This window comes from Peromyscus leucopus, chromosome 1 (genome assembly GCF_004664715.2).
Source record: "Peromyscus leucopus breed LL Stock chromosome 1, UCI_PerLeu_2.1, whole genome shotgun sequence".
NCBI classification, from domain to species: domain Eukaryota; kingdom Metazoa; phylum Chordata; class Mammalia; order Rodentia; family Cricetidae; genus Peromyscus; species Peromyscus leucopus.
Window position 1 is genome coordinate 103990566 of NC_051063.1, and position 20252 is coordinate 104010817.

General features: G+C 52.9%; 1 protein-coding gene across 6 annotated transcripts; it reads left to right on the forward strand.

The window, feature by feature from the left end:
- Positions 1–1480: 1480 nt before the first annotated feature.
- On the forward strand, positions 1481–19692 carry P2ry2 (purinergic receptor P2Y2). 6 transcript variants are annotated; one of them, XM_028877554.2, is made up of 3 exons: positions 1481–1581; positions 11948–12147; positions 17629–19692. In XM_028877554.2, exon 3 carries the CDS (start codon positions 17633–17635, stop codon positions 18758–18760), a length of 1128 nt encoding a protein of 375 aa, XP_028733387.1. In that variant the 5' UTR covers positions 1481–1581; positions 11948–12147; positions 17629–17632; the 3' UTR covers positions 18761–19692. The 6 variants fall into 6 exon arrangements, with proteins under 6 accessions (XP_028733387.1, XP_028733388.1, XP_028733389.1 ...); XM_028877555.2 differs by lacking the exon at positions 1481–1581 and adding an exon at positions 4071–4460 and having other exon boundaries at positions 11948–12138; XM_028877556.2 differs by lacking the exon at positions 1481–1581 and adding an exon at positions 4071–4460 and having other exon boundaries at positions 11948–12132.
- Positions 19693–20252: the final 560 nt, after the last annotated feature.

The window sequence follows — 20252 nt, forward strand, 5'->3', positions numbered from 1 at the left end:
AAAACAAAAAAAAAAAAAAAAAAAAAAAAAAGTGATGTCTATGAAGACCCCTATTCAACCCTCATGCGGGTCCTGTCTCCTCCTCTCCCTCACCTTGCCTGGCTAGATGGCTGCCATTAGCCCATTTAATAGATGAGGAAAGAAAGGCCTGAGGGCAGGGCTGGCTTCCTAGGTGTAAGAGCTGTACCATTAGTGCCTGTTTGTTTGTTTGTTTATTTATTTATTTAGTTTGGTTTTTCGAGACAGGGTTTCTCTGTGTAGCTTTGTGCCTTTCCTGGAACTCGCTTGGTAGCCCAGGCTGGCTTCGAACTCACAGAGATCCACCTGGCTCTGCCTTCCGAGTACTGGGATTAAAGGCGTGCGCCACCACTGCCCAGCCATTAGTGCCTGTCTATATTGAGAGGGTCTCTCTATTATGTAGCCCTGGCTGCTCTGGAACCCACTATGTAAACCAGGCTGGCCTCCAACCCACAGAGATCCACCTGCCTCTGCCTGCTGATTAAAGATAGGTGCCGGGGGCTGGAGAGATGGCTTAGGGGTTAAGAGCACTGACTCTTCTTCCAGAGGACCTGAGTTCAATTCCCAGCACCCATATGGCAGCTCACACCTGTCTGTAACTCCAGTTTCAGGGCACCTCGACACCCATGGCAAAAACACAAATGCACATAAAAATAAAAATATATTTAAAAAAAAAAAAAGATAGTGCCATCACGTCTGGCCCAGTACTTAATACTTCTGTCACCATCTTAAAAATTCTTAATAATTTTTTAAACACAGGGTCCACATGTTCATTTTGTACAAGGTCTTACAAATTAGGCAGCTGATCTTGCTTTGGGGAGGTGAAAGGGTCCTTGGCCAAGGCTTCCTGTTTCTCAGGGCTGCCTCTCTGGAGTGCCTGCCTCCTGGCATGCCAACAGCCAGAGCTTCCAGGATTCATTTGCCTTTCAAGCCCTGGCCCTGATCAGGGAAACTTGAGGAGCCCAGTTCCAGTTCCGAAGGAGGAGGGAGGGAGAGAAAGAATAAGGGTGGGAGAAAAGACCATTTAGGCTCTCGGCAGCTGTCTCCAGGAGCCAGGAAACAAGCTGGACAGCCCATCTCTACATAGGGGAGCTGCCGGGGTGAGCCCCAACACCAGGGCCCAGCCATGATCCAAGAACTCTGTTCAGGTCTTCCCCCAGCATGTACAGTAAGTACAACATACTTACTGCATGAGCCTCAGTTTCCCTAAATATGCCCCGGGAATGGTAACACCAGACTCACTGGGTCCCCGGGAGGATCAAGATACCTTAGCACAGTAACCAGCACAGAGAAGAGTCCTGGAGACAGATCATGTGACAGGGACATCCAGCTGTGTGTAGGATGGACTGGGCCCCACCTACAAATAGATCCCCGTGGTAGGGGGCGGAGGTTAGTGACAGTGTGCTGAGCGGTTCAGCATCTGGAGGAGGTCCTAGAAGATCAGTGTTTGGGAGGTTCAGTATCTGGAGGAGGTCCTAGAAGATCAGTGTTTGGGAGTTGAGAGGAAGGAGGCCAAGCAGAGAGAAACACCAGGGGCAGAGGGTGTGGCCGGGACCCCAGGAGGTGAGTGAGGGTAAGGACTTTAGACTGCCTAGCTAAGTGGAGGTGGGAGGGGAGGCAGAGAGGGAAAGACAGGGAGTGGAGGCTGGGAAAATGCTGCCTTAAGGCGGTGGAAGCCCCCAAGAGTGTGTGAAGCAGGACGCGTCGGGGAGGGGAGGCAGAGGCACCATTCTATCAAAGACAGCGTCGGAGGGTTGGAGGCTAGGCCAGGCAGGGACTTCCCCTCCCCAACACCCCCCACTGTAGATTCTCAGAGCAGAAGGTTTTCTCAGGGAGATGAGAGAAGTCAGAGAGGGAAGAGGAGGATGCCTGCCAGGAGGCAAGTGCTTGCTCAGGGCTGGAGAGACAGGAAGCCTTCTAACGCGAGGTGGGCTGGGGGAGCCGGCCGGGGCTTTGCCCATCCCCTCCTGAACTGCTGCTGCTAATGCAGTTGCCCTGTGGCTGGCTTCCTTACACCTCATGGGGACCATTACAGTGCCTGAGCTTTACCATTAGTCTGCTTTGGCTGCGAGGTCCAGGGAGACGCCCTCAATGCCATTCTCCCCATCCTATGGTACTTACTGTGACTCACTGGGCTTCAATTTCCTGACTGGATCAATAGAGCTTCTAAATTCTTTTCCGTCATAAAGTCTCGAGTCGTGTGTAAGTAAAAATATGAAAGCAAAGGCGCTCTGGATGGAGTAAGATGGTAAGGGGAGCAGTGCTGGGGGGGGAGTCTGCTGGATTCGGGGATCCACAAAATCTGACTTGGGGAAGTGTCAGGGAACCTCGCCTCCCAGGCTTTTCTGAGCGGCGCAGGATGATGGGCAAGACCTTAAATAAAGACACTGAGTCCAAACAGCAAGTAAGGACTATTTAACACATTGCTCAGAAAAGCAGACCGAGAGCCAGGCTTGGTAGCATGTACCTACAATACCAGCACTCAAGAGGCTGAGGCAGGAGGACTCCTGTGACTGTGAGCAGGACTGTGACAGCCTGGCCTACACAGGGAGAACCTAGCTAAACAAAAACAAAACAAAAAAATAAAGAAACCACAGAGAAAGAGAGAGACTGGACTCAGAACGTGGTCACAGAAAAGGTGAAGGAAGACTTGAGTCTGATACGAGGAGGCTGTGAGGTCCTCTGAACCTTCCACCTGTTCCTCAGGCATTACTAGGTCACCTGACATGAAAGCTCAGATGTCATGTACCTCAGGGATGTCGTTTCTTTGGCTGTAAAATCAGGAATTGGGTGACAGCAAGTGCAAAGTCCAAGACTGGCCACTGGCCACGCTGTGGGTCTTCCAGAGGCTGGGATCAACCCTGGGTCCCAGGGAAGCGACAGGAACAGGGAGACCAGGAAAACAGATCAGCTGGGGCTTCAATAACCAAAAACGCTTCCCTGGGCACTAGGATCCTAAAGCCGCAAGTGTGGCTGTAGAGATACCCAGCTCTCTGGAAGCTGCTTGTACCAGCTCCCGCAGTCAGCAGAGAGCTTAGACAAGCTGCCTCCGTGTCTCCTAAGTGAAGGCCCCAGGAGGCTGCAGAGAGGCTCAACCAGCCACACAGCTCTGTGTGTCCACTCCGGACAAGGCTGTCACTCTGGTCACTCTGGACAAGGCTGCAGCCAACACCCCTCTGGGCCCCTCCGGGGGCTGGGAGCAAGGCTCTGGTCAGCTGATACACAGCTAGCAAGGCCTACAGCCCTAGGGCAGAGAGCAAGCTCCCCGGCCATAGGAAAACGCCTGTTCTAAACGTGGCCAGACTCCGAGGATGGACAGTGAAAGTACGATCAGGAGAATTGCCGGCTCCATTTCACAGAAAATGAGTCCTTGAGTGGGACTGTCGGTACTAAAGCTGGCCTAGAGCTTACACTCCAGACTCCTGAACCAGAAATCGGAGAGTGCAGACCCTCGTGCATCCATCCATTCATAGGACGGCAGTTGAGAGATGGCTGATGTGGTCCTTGCCCTTTTGCGCTCAAACTAGGACTGGGCCATAAATAGGGTTCATGACCAGAGACGGTCTTCAGGGCAGGGCAGAGAAGAATTGAGGCAGTACAAGATTAGAGACCAAACTGAACAGGAACTTCGGGAACCTATTGGCGAAGTGAAGAGAGAGCGAAAGCAGATGGAGGTGCTGAAAGGGGTAAAGACCCTTCCCGGTACCGGGCAGTCTGGAGCAGGTCCATCCGGAAGTGAGATGGGCTAGGGCGGCGGCGGAGGGGAGGCGGCGGAGGGGAGGCAGCGGAGGGGAGGCTGCGGGTTAGCATAGAGGTCCATCGGTGGGCCGCGACAGGAGCCACGCTAGCACCAAGCAAACCTTGTAAAACCTCCCCTCTGATCCGGTGAGCGAGGCAGGTGGCCTCTGCCCAGCCAGGACGGTCGCCTCCCTCCCCTCCCTGCGCAACACCCGTTGCGGACACGCTGACCCTGCGGGGCGGTACAGCCAGGCCGCGTCCCCAAGCGGGTGACAGACTGGAGGCATCTGTCCCGGACGGACGGCTCCAGCGTCCGCCCCGCCCTCCTGCTTGCCGCCCGGCCATGGGGTACAGAGCCAGGCTGGGTGGGGCGGGGACCGCGGCTCTTCCAGGCACGTGGGACCCTGCGCGACTGGGCATGGGACTTGGGGACCAGGAACCGCGGCTGTGGCTCCCGGAGGGGACCAGCGCATCGCGGAGGTGAGGGGGGCAGCCTAGAGGGGAACGGACGCCGGGAGAGGTCGCCACCGGGTGCGGCCTGGGGACTGGCGCGCCAGTCGACTCAGCAGGGCCGGGCAGGAGAGCCCATTACGTGACTCTGTCCCGCGGGCCCCGGCTCCCAGCTCTAGTACTGAGCAAAACTGGACGGTGAGAGCCGGCTGCCGGTGCTGCTGAACTTTGTCTCCTCTGGAGCGTGGATCTTGGTGAGTGACACCCTGGTGTGTTTACCAGCGTACTAGGGAAATCTGTGCGTTAGTGGGGGAATGCGCACACCCCTGGGGTGTGAGTGGCTGAACTTGAATTTGTCTGTGTGTGTACCCCTGAGGATAAGTCTGTGGACAGAGCCCCGGGAATCCTGAGAGTTCTTGTACTTGCGTTCCTCCCACCCCTAGTCACTCTGGGTGGCCCGCTTTGGCGGGAGGGGGGGGAGGAAGGGGAGGTGTAGGTGAGATAGGGAAGGCAGTGGCGGCGGCGTTGGAGGGGTGGTGGTGGTGCAGTTTCATGTAAGGACAGTTAAGACTTTAATCTTTCTGGAAACTTTTAACCTGGCAGGTGGTGCTGTAGGAAGGGTCAGTTAAAAGAAAGACAGTGCCCACCTCGTCGTTGTGTGTGTGTGTGTGTGTGTGTGTGTGTGTGTGTGTGTGTGTGTGTTGAATCTCCAGGAGCTAGACCCAAGTGTAGATCCTGCTGGGAACTGCGAACTAGCTTTTCCAGTTTGGGGATTTACAGGGCTCGGTGACTTCTGTTCTCAGAAAGGCATCTCCAGAGTCCGTGGGTGGGCAGCCTTGTTTTGGATTTGGATCAAGTTTGGAATAACAGCTTTTGAAGATCAGGTGGGGCCTCAGGGAAGTGTCAGTTATCTGGGAGCGGGAGCGGGAGGAAGGAGAGTCTGAACCGGCAGCCAGTGCCAGTTCGGTCCAGCATGAGGGATGGAGGCAAGCCCTGCCATAGAGGCCTGCCACTCTTCTCCATGTTTCAGAGTCTCCTGGGTTTTGAGGAGATGGAAAGGTCGGCATTCTGAGCAATCCTCAAAAATGGCTGCCTAGCATACAGAGTGAGATTGTAGCGTTTCCAGTACCCCTCTTGCCCACACTCCGCATGAACCAGTTGAAATCGTGAGGACATCACCAAGGCCTCATGGGTGACACCATGAGAACTTTAGTTTCATGACTGAAATCTTTCTTTCATTTTATTGACAAGTGCTTATGCTCCTTATTGGAATGTCGTTGAATTGTTACTTATTACAGTTTACAAAAATTCCTCATTTTCTCCTTCTAAAGGCTCCATGAGAAAAGAACGATTACCTTTATTTTGTAGATGAGAAAATAGAGAATGTCTTGTCCAAGGTCACTAAGCCAGATAAAACCTGGGACTCCTGCCTACCTGCCCCAGCTGAGGCCCTTCCCATTCAGGACCAAAGCTTCAGGATGAGGCTATGACACTTGTTTTTAGGCTGAAGGGAACTTGAATACCAGGTTCTCACTGTGTAGCCCTGGCTGGCCTGGAACTCACTACGTGGACCAGGCTGATCTCGAACTCACAGAAATCTGCCGGTAACCTAACTCTGAAGCTCTGGGATTAAAGGCGTATACCACCATGCCTGACTGCCCCCAGGAGCCTTTCTTTGGGGCTTTCTTGTGGCCTAATTACCCAGCTGTTTCTGGGTTAACTACCATTATCCCCAGGTCTGCTCATAAGACCAGGAAGACCTTGCTGACCCTCTGAGTAAGAAGTGTCCTCTGATGGGATCTCCTCTCTCCCCTGACTGCCTTCCCTGGGCCTGTCTGTGCACCCTTTAACCCATACTTTCCCGCTGAGATGCCCTTGGGTTCCTAACCACCAGTGGGGCCTGATGGGAAGAACCTGGCCGCAGGACTCTCCTTAATCTCTAGAGAAGCCAGTTAGTTGTGTTATGAAGCCGGGCCATGGCTGCCTTCTCATTCTGCCCCACCACCTGGCACAGATGGGGCACGTAGCAAGTGCCAGGAAGTATTTTGGAAATGAGCGACCAGGTGCAGTGGATATTCAGAAGAAAAAGACCTTGTTTCGTGAAAAGCCACCATAGTGGGTCCATCCTCCCACCCCCACCCCACGCAACACACACCTACACCCTTAAGACAGAGTGTGTGTGTATGCAGCCTAGACTGGCCTTGAACTCAGCCTATAGAACATCATTAACTTCTAATCCTCCTGCCTCCACCTCTTGAAGAATGCTAGACTTGTAGGCATGGACCTGTTTTATTTTGTGCTGGCAATCAAACCAAGGGCTTCTTGCATTCTAGGTAAGCATTCTATCAACTGAACTACATCCCAGCCCTTCAGTGGGGAGAGAGAGAGAGAGAGAGAGAGAGAGAGAGAGAAGAGAGAGAGAGAGAGAGAGATACAGACAGAGACAGAGAGAGAGAGAGAGAGAGAGAGAGAGAGAGAGAGAGAGAGAGAGAGAGAGAGAGAAACTCTTCCATCTCCCGGCCAGCCAGACCCTGAGGCCTACTTCAGTCTTGCTACAGAATGAGTGGCAGGATTCCCCGATGCAGAGAGAGGCATCCTAGACTTTGCTGGACCCAACACGATCCTCCATTTGGGGTCCTGTCACTGTGGCTGCAGAAGAGAGGCCTAGGCACTGGGCTCCCTCCAGCTTGGACGGATACAGCCTCCTGGAGAGTGCGCCTGACCTCCAGTTCATTGTGTTAGAGAGACTTGTCCAGGCCTGGACCTGGGTCAGGAAGGAGGCTCACAGGGAGTCCCGGAGCAAGACACTAGCTCTTCTGCCTGTACCATTATGTGTGCAGTCTCCTCCGAGGTCGCCCACCCTCCAAACCCCCTGGCGCTAACTGCTTGCTCTTCTGCCTGTACCATTATGTGTGCAGTCTCCTCCGCGGTCGCCCACCCTCCAAACTCCCTGGCGCTAACTGCTTTCCACGTGGTACCATCTTTGTAAGGGTCAGCTCTGAAAACGCCTTCCCTTTTTAAGTGGGAGAACAAGCTCTCAGCCTGGCATTTGAGCCCTTTCATATGAATTCCTTGTCCCCCACACATTCCATGCCACCTAACCCTCCAAGCCAGTCACACGCGATTTCCTGGCACTTCCTCAATAGCCTGTACCCTCACCCACTGAGTCTTAGCTGGGGTATCCGCCCTCCCTATCTCCATCCGCTTGACAACCCCAGGTTATCTATTAAGGGCAGCTCCTTGGGGAAGCTTCCACTGACCACCTCCCCAAGGTCAAGTTGTCCTTGTCTCTGTGACCCCTGAGTTCCCTGTCCCTGGGTTCCCTTTGGATATGGTTGGATCTTCCAAGATGACCTATCCATCCCTGGGTCTTTTCCCAAAGCTTGACTGGACACTCCTCAGAGGGTCTGGCAGAGTTCATCCTCTGAACCACGCATTTGGAGACACTGACAGGTGCTTGCTGGAGCTTTGGCGCTCGGAGGACTGTGAGTTACGATTGTGGTACTCTAAGCACAAACTCCCGGGGTTCTGAGAATCTTAGCCAAGGCTTTTTGGAGCCACAAGAAACAGAACTTCGGACACCGCACCTGCTTTGGCAGGTGAACTAAAGGAACAGCATGGGACTCCGGCACTCCTGGGATTAGACTCGGAGAGGCACTGACCTGGGAATATTTCAAACGTGCTCAGAGGAGACGGTCTGTCCCACAGCCTCCTGTGTATCCTGTGATGAGAACCTGGATTCTCCCATCTCTTATGCTTCCTGCCCCTCCCCAATGATCACAGCTTGGACCATGACCTCTCTCTCTCTCTGCTGGGGACCCAGATGATGAGAAGTGTTGTAGGACCCTAGAATTCAGCCTTTTCCTGCCGTGACGGGAAGCTAGCGCCTGCAAGTCAGGACTGTGCACATCCTGCTCCCCGTGAGCTCCCACCTGCATGGCACCCTGGTCTTACTCGTTCTTCATGAGCTGCACCATGGATCTGTGACTCTTCCAGTCTGACCCGTGGAGAGCTCATCGTCAGGAACTGGACCTGATCAGACCCAGATGCACAGCATCCCAGGCTCCAAGCTGGAGCCTGAACCCAGGGTTCTTGCTTCTTGGGTCTCGCTGGAGGCACTCGGGTGTGCTTGGTGGGGATGGAGTCCTGGACCTTGTGGTTCTGAGCCCATTAGTCCATCTCTGGAGCCCTGTACTGCACTCCGCTGAGCTGGGCCAGATAGAATCAGTAATTTGGAGTCCTGCCCTGGCTAGGTCGTCCCTTTCTCCTTAGAGTCTCAGCTCTGTGCTCTGTGGAGCCTCAGTGCTCCTCTGCCTCAGCGAGTGCTCCCACAGCTGAGCTCTTGGGAGTCTTAGGGAAAGTGACGCAGAGCACAGAATGGAGGTCTCACACCCCGAAAGCACCATCTGATACCATCAGGTGTCACCCCTGAGCTGGGGCCCCTGGCTAGGCCTGGTGCTCAGTGCTCTTGGTGTAACACACCAGGCACAGCTGAGAGACCTGCTATCCTCTAACACCTTGGAGGACATTTGGGAGGGGACAGGCAGTGACTTGTAGGCTCCTAATCCTGCGCTGCCTGGATTGCCCTGTCTGCTCAAACCACGGGGTGCTCAGCAGTTCAGGTCACCTTGCCCAGATCTGCGCTCTCCCTTCTTCCCACCCACCTGATGCCTACTCATCTTTCTAACCACAAGTCAGGTGCCCTCTTCTCCAGGAAACCTTCCCCAGTGGGGGCCTCCCCACCACACTGCCTCCTTTCCCAGCAGGGCCTCCTCAGCTTCCTTCAGCCCTGATCACCCTGAGTTGTCATTGTCTGCTTCTGGGTGTGCCTCCCTGACCTTGACAGGGAACGTCTTGAGATTCGGGGAGAATGTAATCTCAGAGTCACCCGGGGACAAATCTGGGAGGGCTCTGGACCTCCCTCCTCCTGAGGATTGGGTCTGGGAGTGTGAGGTGCTGATCTTGTGTTAGCCTGGCTGTACTCTGCCACTGTAGCCTCGCCCATAACTCCTGCAGGACTATTTGCCCCTCTCATCTTTTGGGGGCACCCCATCCCTCCTGTCTCTACCCTACATGGCAGCCTCCTCTCTGATTATTGTGTAATGTGTGTGTGTGAAGATTTTGCTCACAAGCAAGTTCTGTTCTGTTAAGAGGAGATTGACATGCAGGCTGTGAGATTGACAGCCCTGTCCATCCAACAGCCGGGAAGGACAGAACAGATTCCCCACCCACCCTGTGCTCTCTCCTCCGTCTTGATGCTGTTCTAAGCCCAGATCCTCAGTTCCCCTCTCAAAATCTCTTCCTGCAGAGGCAGGTAGGTAGCGGGGGTCTCTGGGGTGTGATAATACTCTTTCCTGCCAAGCTGGACAGGGTCCACCAGCCTAGCAGGTGGCACATTCCAGAGCCACCCTGGTAGAGGAGCTGGAATGTCGTCCAACCACCCAAGAAAGTCCACTGCCAGCTTAGAAACAGCTCTGCTTCCTCCTCTTGGCTTTAGACTTACTAGCCTGGGACTAGTGAGAAGGAACCAGGCTGGAGTCAGCAGACCTCCTCTGCTGGAGGGCTTGGGGGTGGGGGTGGGGGTCAAAGATTTGGCCAGGGAGCTCCCTGGGGATGGCATCTGGGCTTGGCAAGGCAGGGTAGGAGGTAGTGGGCAAGGGCACAGCAGAGCTCTGTGCTATTTTCTAGTTTTGCGGCCCTGAGGAGGTTATTTTAGCCTGTTGGAACCTCCAGATTAAAAATGAAGCAGCTTATGAAGCCACCTAACATTAAAAAAAAAAAAAAAAGGGTACAGAAAATGCTCACTTCTCACCACCAGGCTGATGGTAGATGATAAGGGAAGTTGTCACTGAGGGAGATGGCACCATGAGACTGCTTCAGTCGTACTGAGACAGGAGGATGAGGGAGAAGGTGAAGACGACAGGGACCAGTTCAGCTAGGACCTTGAGGGCAAGGCTGAGGACCTTGGCTGTTACCTGACAGTGCCGGGGAGGGTTTGAACTCAAGGGCATGTGTTCAAGGGTAGGCATTAAGAAGACATGCGGCTGGAGAGCTAAGGCTGGACAGGGCAGAGGGAGGCGAGGACGGAAGCAAAGAGGATGGTGAGCAGTTCAAAGGGAAAGCTTAGTCCTAGGTCTCTACTTTGGTGCAAAGAATGTACAAGCATGTCTAAGGAACTCCACTGGTTGGACTGGTAGGACTTGGTGAGTGGTGGGCATCAGATGGGGTGGAGTACTGAGAGACAGGAACCTAGGGGGATGGTAGAGGCCCTTGGAGAAAGTGGTGTGCTCTGCCTTAGCTGGTTGGTCAGGCACCTCCTGAGGACAGACCTCGGGGAGCGCACCTGGGTGGGGCAGGGTGAAAAGGGAGCTCTTTCATCTTGCCACCAGACTCTTGAGCAGACAGCCAGATAGCAATCCACACTGTGTCAGCCTAAGATGCCAGGGCCAGGTGCACCCTCTCTTGGTCCTACATCCTGCAGCCACCCGTCTCCTCCAGCTCCCCATCTTTACACTGCACCTCCAGCCTGAGGGCTCCACTCCCCTACGGCTGAGAAGGTAAACAGATGGGAAAAGATATTCGGGGGCTGGAAACATAGCTCAGTGGTAGAGCACTAGCCTAGCAGACTTCAGTTCCTGGGTTCAAATCCCAGGACCAAAGAAAAGGGGTGTGTGTGTGGCTCAGTTGGCAGAGTACTTGGCAGCATGCTAGAAGCCCTGGGTTATCTAGCCCCAGCACCACATAAACAAGGCATGGTGGTACACATCTATAATCCCAGCATTTAGGAGGTAAGGGCAGAAGAATCAGAAAGCCAATTATCATCAGCTGTATAGTGAGTTTGAGCTCAGCCTGAGATGTATAACACTCTTTCTCAGAAAAAGAAAAAAAAACTTTTTTCAGGAGGCTCCTCGTGGGTGCTGGAGGCTCCTGGTGGGTGCTGGGACCTGTCCATACAGAGGGGTCCTTCCCTGAGGCAGCTATCCTCTGTCTAGCAAATTCCCTGTGTCTGCTGTACATGAGGGCGTCCAGCTCAGCTCTGTCCTGGAGTCCCCTCCTCTGTCAAATGGGAATTCAGCTGAGGTAGCTTCCAGAGGCTGTAGCCGGCCCCATCTAGACCATGCCAATATGTCTCCTGCATGTGCACATGAATGTGAAAGTGTGTGCTTGGGGTGTCTGTGTGCATTTGGACCTGTGTGTGTTCAAGTGGTGTGTGTGTGTGTGTGTGTGTGTGTGTGTGTGTGTGTGTGTTTATAACAGCTGTGGAGGAATGTCCAGATGTGGAGGGAAGAGGAGAGGACTCTAGTTAGACACCTGTCCTGGCAGAGGTATGCTGGCCCTGCTCTGCACTATGTGCCCGTCCAGGAGGGTATTGACGGTTTCTTGCTGTGGGGCTGGAGTGCAGAATCAGGGCCAGGGAAGGGACACTGGAGACTTGGTTCAGCTCTGAAGCTATGAGGGGAGATCTTTCACAAAGTCTCCTTCCCGTGACAGGGGGTGCCTGCGAAGGAGGCTCTGAACAGCCCATTCCTGGAACATATGAGCTAGCAGGAGATAGCAGGGTGTGTGGGCGTGCAGAGGGCACTGTGACCAGGGCAAGCACACCGGGTCTCCTCTTGGCTTCTTTGGGGCCACAGTCCACAGTTAAAGCCGAGGAGGCAATTTGCAGGAGAGAGCGAGCAAGCATGGCCTGGCTGGCAGATTCTGAGTCCACATTTGCGTCTTCATCTCTGGGTGTCTGCAGGAGCCCTCCAGGTAGCTGCTTGCCCTGAAACATGCTGAAGGCTGGGCGCGGCCCCAGGCCTGGGAACCTGTTCTTCCTGTTTCCTGCCTCAGTCCCAGCAGCTGGTCCAGGCCTGAGCGTTTATGAGTGAAGAACCGGAGCAGACACTGAGCATCCTCGCCACACCAAGAGCAGGAGCTCATCAGGTCCGGGTGTGTGAGGTGGGTCACTGGCTGGGAGGCTGGGCATTTTGTATGTGTTTGCACTGACTTCTGCTGACATCAGTGGGGTCCGAGGCAGGGACCCTGCTCTGCTCCTCTATCCCAGGCTCTGTTGAATTCAGGCTCTGCAGCCAGACAGCCCTCAGTGTCGAGCCTAGTTTTTCCAATCCCTTCCAGTAAAACCAAAACAAATAGCTTAACCAGGTATTTACCAGGGACTGAACGCTGCCCTGTGGGAGCTTCTTAAACCTAATCAGATCCCTACTGAACAGGAAGGGTGGCAGAGGGGACTGCAGAACGTGGCACTCTTCAGACTGAGCCAGAGGGGGCCAGGGAAAGTATGGGGTTGCCTTGGCCTGCTGACCAACCCCAGACTGTTTCCCTGGCTACAGCATAGAAGGGCAGGGCGGGGTCTTCTGGGTCCTGTCGGTGCTGAACAAAAGAGGTAGCCTAAGCATCCCTCTGCAGGAGAAGGACTTAGGTGGGCTGAGCACCATGATGTGTGTGCTCAGCGCCTCTGGGTTCCCACAGCCTCTGATGCATCATTTACTCTTCATTCATTCATTCGTTCGTTCGTTCGTTCGTTCATTCATTCATTCATTCATCCTTTCTTTCTTCCAACAACTGCTTGCAGGTTGGGCCTCTCGCTGGGCTGTAGGTACAGAGAAAATTATCATGTGGATCCAGCCTTCCTAGAAATGTGTTGGAGTGGGGGCTGAAAGACAAATCACCATACGGCTGGAGAAATGGCCTGAGGGACTGGTGGACTGAGAAAGTTTCAGTGATAAGGGACATTGAGAAAGAGCCTGGAGAAATGAGTGGGATGAGTCTTTACAGGATCGCTCTGGAAAGGATTTTGGGACAGTCAGTACAGTGTGAACGAAGGTGAGGAGGCCTGGAAGGGCTCTCTAGGCTCACTTCTCCATTAAACTGGGCGTTCTTGGGACACTGCCAGCCAGAACGGGGCATAGCAGAGCCAGCCAGTGTGAGGGGGCCAGGGACCAAGTCAGGCAGAGCAGTCTCCATGGAGCTGAGGTGAGGTCTCAGCGGAGAAGAGATCAGGAACTGGTGCTAAGGGACCAGCAAATGGGCTTCACAGGTTAGGGAGTTGAGCCCAGAGGAGAGGACAGGCAAGGTCAGTCTGGACCAGGGCCATTGTGATAGGGTTCTCAGCTGGCCTGGAGGGCAGAGGCCAGGATGTCTTAAAACAGGTGGAAAGGGAAGCTTCTTGGTTCTGGGAACAAGGAAGTTTCCACCCTGCCTCTAAGTGTCAGAGATTCCACCAGCTGGGAACAGCAGGAAATTAGCGATGCTGGCTAGAGAGAAGGCAAGGAGAGGCTGATGCTGTCTCGTTGTGGAGACCAGTGGTGGGCAGGGAGAGCACAGCCATGCAGAGGTGACCGCGGTGACAGGTTAGAAGCCACTCTGTCTTCTCCTGAGGGGAGGTTGGGAACTACCATTCTCCGAGGTGGGGGATTTGACACCTGAGAGGGAGGGGGCTTCTCACCTGGGACTCTCATGTAGAGTCTGCTGTGGTCCTTCAGTCCAGGGCGCCCGCTCCCTGCCTGCAGCTGAGAGTGATGTGGTTATTGTCATTGTTCTGCTTTGCTTTAAACAGAGAGAATGTAGATTATGGAAAAATGAAAAAAGAATTCCCTAAAGTGCCTCCAAGGGAGGAATACCACGGTTTAAGAACATTTTGTTGCTGTTAAAATTACTATTTCTGGGCTGGACGGTGGTGGCGCACGCCTTTAATCCCAGCACTCAGGAGGTAGAGCTAGGCAGATCTCTGTGAGTTCAAGGCTAGCCTGGGCTACAGAGTGAGATCCAGGACAGGCACCAAAACTACACAGAGAAACCCTGTCTCGAAAAACAACAAAAACAAAACAAAAAATTACTATTTCTTGGAGCTGGAGAGATAGCTTAACGGTTTTCTTGCAGAGGACCCAGGTTTGATTCCCCCTTGGCGGTTCACAATCATTTGTAACTCCAGTTCCAGGGAACTGGATGCCTCATTCAGGCTGCAGGACCATACACGTATATTCCAAACTCACGCACATAAGTTGCTAAATTAATATTTCTTGGCTGGAGAAAGCCTCAGTGGTTAAGAAGTGCTACTCTTAGCCGGGCGGTGGTGGCGCACGCCTTTAATCCCAGCACTTGGGAGGCAGAGCCAGGCGGATCTTTGTGAGTTCGAGGCCAGCCTGGGCTACCAAGTGAGCTCCAGGAAAGGCGCAAAGCTACACAAAGAAACCCTGTCTTGAAAAACCAAAAAAAAAAAAAAAAAAAAAAAAAGAAGTGCTACCCTTGCAGAGGACCCTTCACCCACTTGGGGGCTCACAACCATCCTTAACTCCAGTTCCAGGGATTCTGACCCACCTTCTAATCTCTACAGGCATTAGGCACACGCATGTTGCATGTACATACATGCAAGCAAAACATTCATATACATTAAATAAATAAATAAAAAGGTTCTTTACTTATTTTGAACCTGTTCAATAAGATAAGATTTAGCCACACAATCTTGTTCTCTGTAGCCATACAACGTTATTATTTCAGGAAAATGAAGGGGAAGGAAGCAAATTACCCACTACTTACCTCAGAGTTAGGCCAAGTCTTGCCTTAGGCCCCTTGGGGCAAAACTTTTCTACTCTAGCCCAGGCAGAGTTGTTATTTTCTCTTTCATCCACTTACTTTGTATTTGTGATGTCACTTATTTTTATTTTGTGTGTCTGTGAATGTCTGCCGTGCGCATGTACACAGCACACTTGTGAAGGTCGGAGAACCCCTAGGGTCCTCTGATTGACCTTGGATTGACCTCAGTCTTGGCAGCAAGTGCCTATTCCCCTCAGAGTCATCTCACCAGCTCCCCCAACTGTTTGTTTTGAGACAGTGTCCTTCTGTGTAGCCCAGGCTGGCTTCAAACCCCTGCTACTCTCCTGCCTCAGCCTCCCAAGTGCTGGGATGGCAGATGTGGGTCTCCTCACGCTAATCTGAAAGAGCTCTTAATGGTCACAGGATGGGATTCGGAGAGGAGGAAAGGTGGCCGCCAGCCCTCCAGGCGTTCATTGTCCACTGGCTGCTTAGGTCTTGTGAATAATGGGGAGAAAGTAGAAGACCCAAAGAGGGTGAGAAGGCAATCTTTGCAAAAGGTACCTGGGGAGGCCTGAAGAGCTGTTTGTTCCACCAAGGAAACCTCATGCCTTCCCCTTCCAGAAGCAACCCCAGACTTCCCTGGACTCTTCAGAAAGGTCACTGCTCCATCTGGTTGTCCCCTCACGGTGGAGAACAGGATTGCTGTACACAAATTTAGAGAGTGCCAGAACATAGTAGTAATACCTTAAAAAAAAAAAGTTGAGGTCGGGTGGTGGTGGTGCATGCCTTTAATTCCAGTACTGGGGTTGGGGGAGGCAGGGTAAGCAGAGGAAAATGGATATCTCTGAGTTCGAAGCCAGCCTAACTCTAACTCTAACCAGGACAGTCAGGTTTACATGGAGAAACTCTGTATAGAAAATCTGGGGGGAAGAAAAAGTCGAACAAGGGGTTGGAGAGATGTCTCAGTGGTTAGGAGCACTTGGTGCTCTTGCAGAGGACTGGGGTTCTGTTCCCAGCACCCACAAAGCACCTCCACAGCTTCAGTTCGAGTGACTCTTCTGACCTCTGCAAGCACCAGGAACACACTTGGTGCACAGATATACACACAGGCGAAACACTCAGACACACACACACAAAAAAAATCTAAAAAGAAAGTTAAACAAGAAGCTGGATGATGGAAGAGGGAGACCCTTGCAAATTTTCCAGCTCCCAGAGAATAGAGGATGAGTTTAAAAGCTAGGAGTCTGTGAGGACTCCAGGCATGCTGGATGCCCAGGCCAGAGAAGCCTCAGTGGGCAGTGGCACTGGGGTACAGAAGAGGGCCAGTCTTGAGGCTACTTCCTACAATCCTATACCCCTTTGTATAGCGGACTTTGTTTGGACAGCCAACTTCTGAATAATGACACAGAGTCTTTTTATTAATTATGAAAGCTTGGTCTTAGCTTAGGCTTGTTTCCCAACGAGCTCTTAAAACTTAAAATTATTGTCCTGGAGGAGGTGGGAATGGAGGGTAGGCTGGGGGTAAGGGGAGGGGGTGAGAGGGGGGAGAATAGGGGAACCCATGGCTGATATGTAGAATTGAATGGTATTGTAAAATAAAATATATATATATATATATATATATATATATATATATATATATATATATATATTTAAAAAAAAATCTTAAAATTAGCCGGGTGGTGGTGGCGTACACCTTTAATCCCAGCACTTAGGAGGCAGAGCCAGGTGTATCTCTGTGAGTTGGAGGCCAGCCTGGGCTACAGAGCAAGATCCAGGACAGGAACCAAAACTACACAGAGACACCCTGTCTCAAAAAGCCAAAAAAAAAATAAAAAAATAAAAAATAAAAGAAAAAAGAAAAAGAAAAAAAGAAAACTTAAATTAACCCACTTATATTAATCTACATTCTGCCGCATGGTTCATTACCATACCATATATCCAACTTCCTCCTCATCTCGTGGGCGAATCCCCTGCCTCTCACATTCTTCCTTTGAGTTCTCTCTCTGGGGAAGTCCTGCCAATCCTCTCCTGCCTAGCTATTGACCAGTCAGCTTTTTATTAAACCAATCAAAAGGTGCCTTAGGCAGGTGAGGTAAAACAGAGATGTCTTTACACCGTGTGATCAAATATCACAACTCCTCTGGAACCTCCAGGTCTCAGTTCCAAGGCTCTGAGTCCTCCATCTTGAACTCTATGATCCAGGGGTTTAGAGCAGGGGTCGGCAGGTTCTAGAGTAAATATTTGAGACTCTAAAGTCCACATGACCTTGATGACACCCACTCAACTCGACGACGGGCGTGGCTGTGCTCCGATACTGCTTCATTTACAAAACAGCTGACCGGCGGGAGTCAGCCCTCAGACTATCTTTGCTCATCCTGCTGTGAGGTTAGAATCATGTGATGCTGGTTTTCATTGATCTAACGAGTTTCTGAGGCTTTAGGAGACTCTGGGTCCAGGAGAGGTGCAGATCACATGACAATAAAAGTTTTGACTTGGGTAAGCAAGTGGGTTTTTGTTTTTTGTCTTTGTTTTTTGTTTTGTTTTGTAGATGATCTGTTGTTTTTGTTTGTTGGTTTTGAGACAGGGATGTACTATGTAGCCCAGGCTGACCCCTCACTGACTATGCAGCCCAAGGAGGTCTTGAAGTCACAATTCTGCCTCTGCCTCTCAAGTGTTAGGATTACAGGAGTGTGCCACCACATCTGGCTTAGGCAAGTCTTGAGTCTGTGTGTTACTGGGGTACGAACCCAGGGCCTCCTGCATGCTAAGCAAGTGTTCTGTCACCAGGCTATACCTCCTGTCCTAGGCGAATCCTAACGAGGGGACGGCCCCTCTGAGCATCAGTCCTGATGGCTTCCTCTCACACCTCCCTTTCTCCCGCAGGGCCATGGCGGCAGACCTGGACCCCTGGAACAGCACCATCAATGGCACCTGGGAGGGGGATGAACTGGGCTACAAGTGCCGCTTCAACGAGGACTTCAAGTACGTGCTGCTGCCGGTGTCCTACGGCGTGGTCTGCGTGCTCGGACTGTGCCTGAACGTCGTGGCTCTCTACATCTTCCTGTGCCGCCTCAAGACCTGGAACGCGTCCACCACGTACATGTTTCACCTGGCCGTTTCGGACTCTCTCTACGCAGCCTCCCTGCCGCTGCTGGTGTACTACTACGCCCAGGGTGACCACTGGCCATTCAGCACGATGCTCTGCAAGCTGGTGCGTTTCCTCTTCTACACCAACCTCTACTGCAGCATCCTCTTCCTCACCTGCATCAGCGTGCACCGGTGCCTGGGTGTCCTGCGCCCTCTGCACTCGCTGCGCTGGGGCCGGGCCCGCTACGCCCGCCGTGTGGCTGCGGTGGTGTGGGTTCTGGTGCTGGCCTGCCAGGCACCTGTGCTCTACTTTGTCACCACCAGTGTCCGGGGGACCCGCATCACCTGCCACGACACCTCGGCCCGAGAGCTCTTCAGCCATTTTGTGGCCTACAGCTCCGTCATGCTGAGTCTGCTGTTTGCTGTGCCCTTTTCTGTCATCCTGGTCTGTTACGTGCTCATGGCCCGAAGGCTGCTCAAACCGGCTTATGGGACCACGGGAGGCCTGCCTCGGGCCAAGCGCAAGTCTGTGCGCACCATTGCCCTGGTGCTGGCCGTCTTTGCCCTCTGCTTCCTGCCTTTCCACGTCACCCGCACCCTCTACTACTCCTTCCGGTCGCTGGACCTCAGTTGCCACACCCTCAATGCCATCAACATGGCGTACAAGATCACCCGGCCCTTGGCCAGCGCCAACAGTTGCCTTGACCCTGTGCTCTACTTCCTGGCAGGGCAGAGACTTGTCCGTTTTGCCCGAGATGCCAAACCACCCACAGAGCCCACCCCCAACCCCCAGGCTCGTCGCAGGCTGGGCCTGCACAGGTCTCACAGAACTGACACCGTGAGGAAAGATGTGTCGATCAGCAGTGATGACTCAAGACGGACAGAGTCCACACCCGCTGGGAACGAGACTAAGGACATTCGACTATAGGTCAGAGCCCCTCAGGCATGTGCTCGTTCATGTGGGGAAGCTGTAGGGGACCAAGGCTTGTTCAAATGGGCTGATGTCCTCCCACGGATCGTCAGCAATTCTCATTTGGCAGGGGCTGGGCATACTCACCCTGTGGTCCCAAGAGCAACAGGACCCCAAAGTCCCCGGTCATTTGTATGTCTGAGTTGGGAAATCGTATTTTAAGAAAGGCAGTGACACCTGACTCCCATACAGACAGCTGCCATTCCTGCCAAGGTTGGGGTTTAGGCAGGCTGGGGTTCAGCCTCCTAAATCCGAGAGAGAAGCAAGCCCAGAGAAGACACAGCGGAGTCTGGGCTAGCTACCTGGACTAGGAGTGAGCTCACAAGTGACTGGAGGACTCTTGTGGGTAAGCAGCGCTGAGTTCCCATGGTCCCCTGGGATGGACCTGGGCTCTACAGTGGACTCGGCTGGGAGGAAGACCCTCAGGCCAAGAGACAAGCACCTGAGAACTGGTTTCAGATCCATCCGGAGGCTTCCCCGGGCTGGGAGCTGGGTGGAAACCGTAACTTATACGTAACGTAACTTTGGGCTGTGCTTCGCCGCATGGTCGGAGGACAGGGCATGGCCTGGGAAGCATCCGTCACCTACACAAAGGCCTGTTATCCCCGCCGTTTGCCTTCCAGCTACTGCCTCCCAGGAGCCTCCAGGGATCCCTCTTCAGATCCCCAGGGCAACCCTGCTTTTAAGTCACTTGTCTCTACATTGTACTGTGCCAAGCATGGAGAAGAGTCAAGTAGGGTTCTAGTTCTTGGGGTGCAAGTAAATGTCATCTATTTAACTGAACCGGGAGGGGGCCTTTATTTATGGCATGGCCAATTGTTGCGGGGCAAAAGTAACATTTCAAATTACCAACACAGTGGCAGTCTCTCTGCAAAATTCCTGAAAATCAACAACTGGTTCTTTCTTGTGGGAAGTGGGAGCGGAGGGGGTGTGGGCGTTGTTGGTTAAAAGGGAACCAAAGGTGGCCTCCAATTTGCCATGTAGTTGAAGCTGACCTCTAACTCTTTACCTTCTTGTTTCCATCTCCAAAGTGCTGGGATTACAGGCAGGTGCCACACCTGTCCAATGACTGATTCTTAAAAGCAGGTGCTGTGTAGCTAGGACTGTGTGACCCCTAGTCAGGGAGGGTCCCCTAGAATGCAAGAAAGTGTATGGGGCCAGCTCCGGGGTTTAGGCAGGAATAGACACAGGTGACAGGCTTCACTCGACCTCAAGGATAGGAGGTTCCTGTGAGGACGGTCTCCCCATCCACCTCGTCCGCCATCCACCTCATCCGCCTCCTACATCTCCACTGTCCCCTCTCTGCCATTAGAGGCCAGGCATCCCCAGTTGCTCTCTGTGCGTTTTGTTGTATTAAGATGTTGCTCAGATGACCTGGAATTCCTGAGCTCCAGGGATTCACCGCAGCCCCCTATGTAGCTGGTTTATAAGCAGTCTTTTTATACAGCTT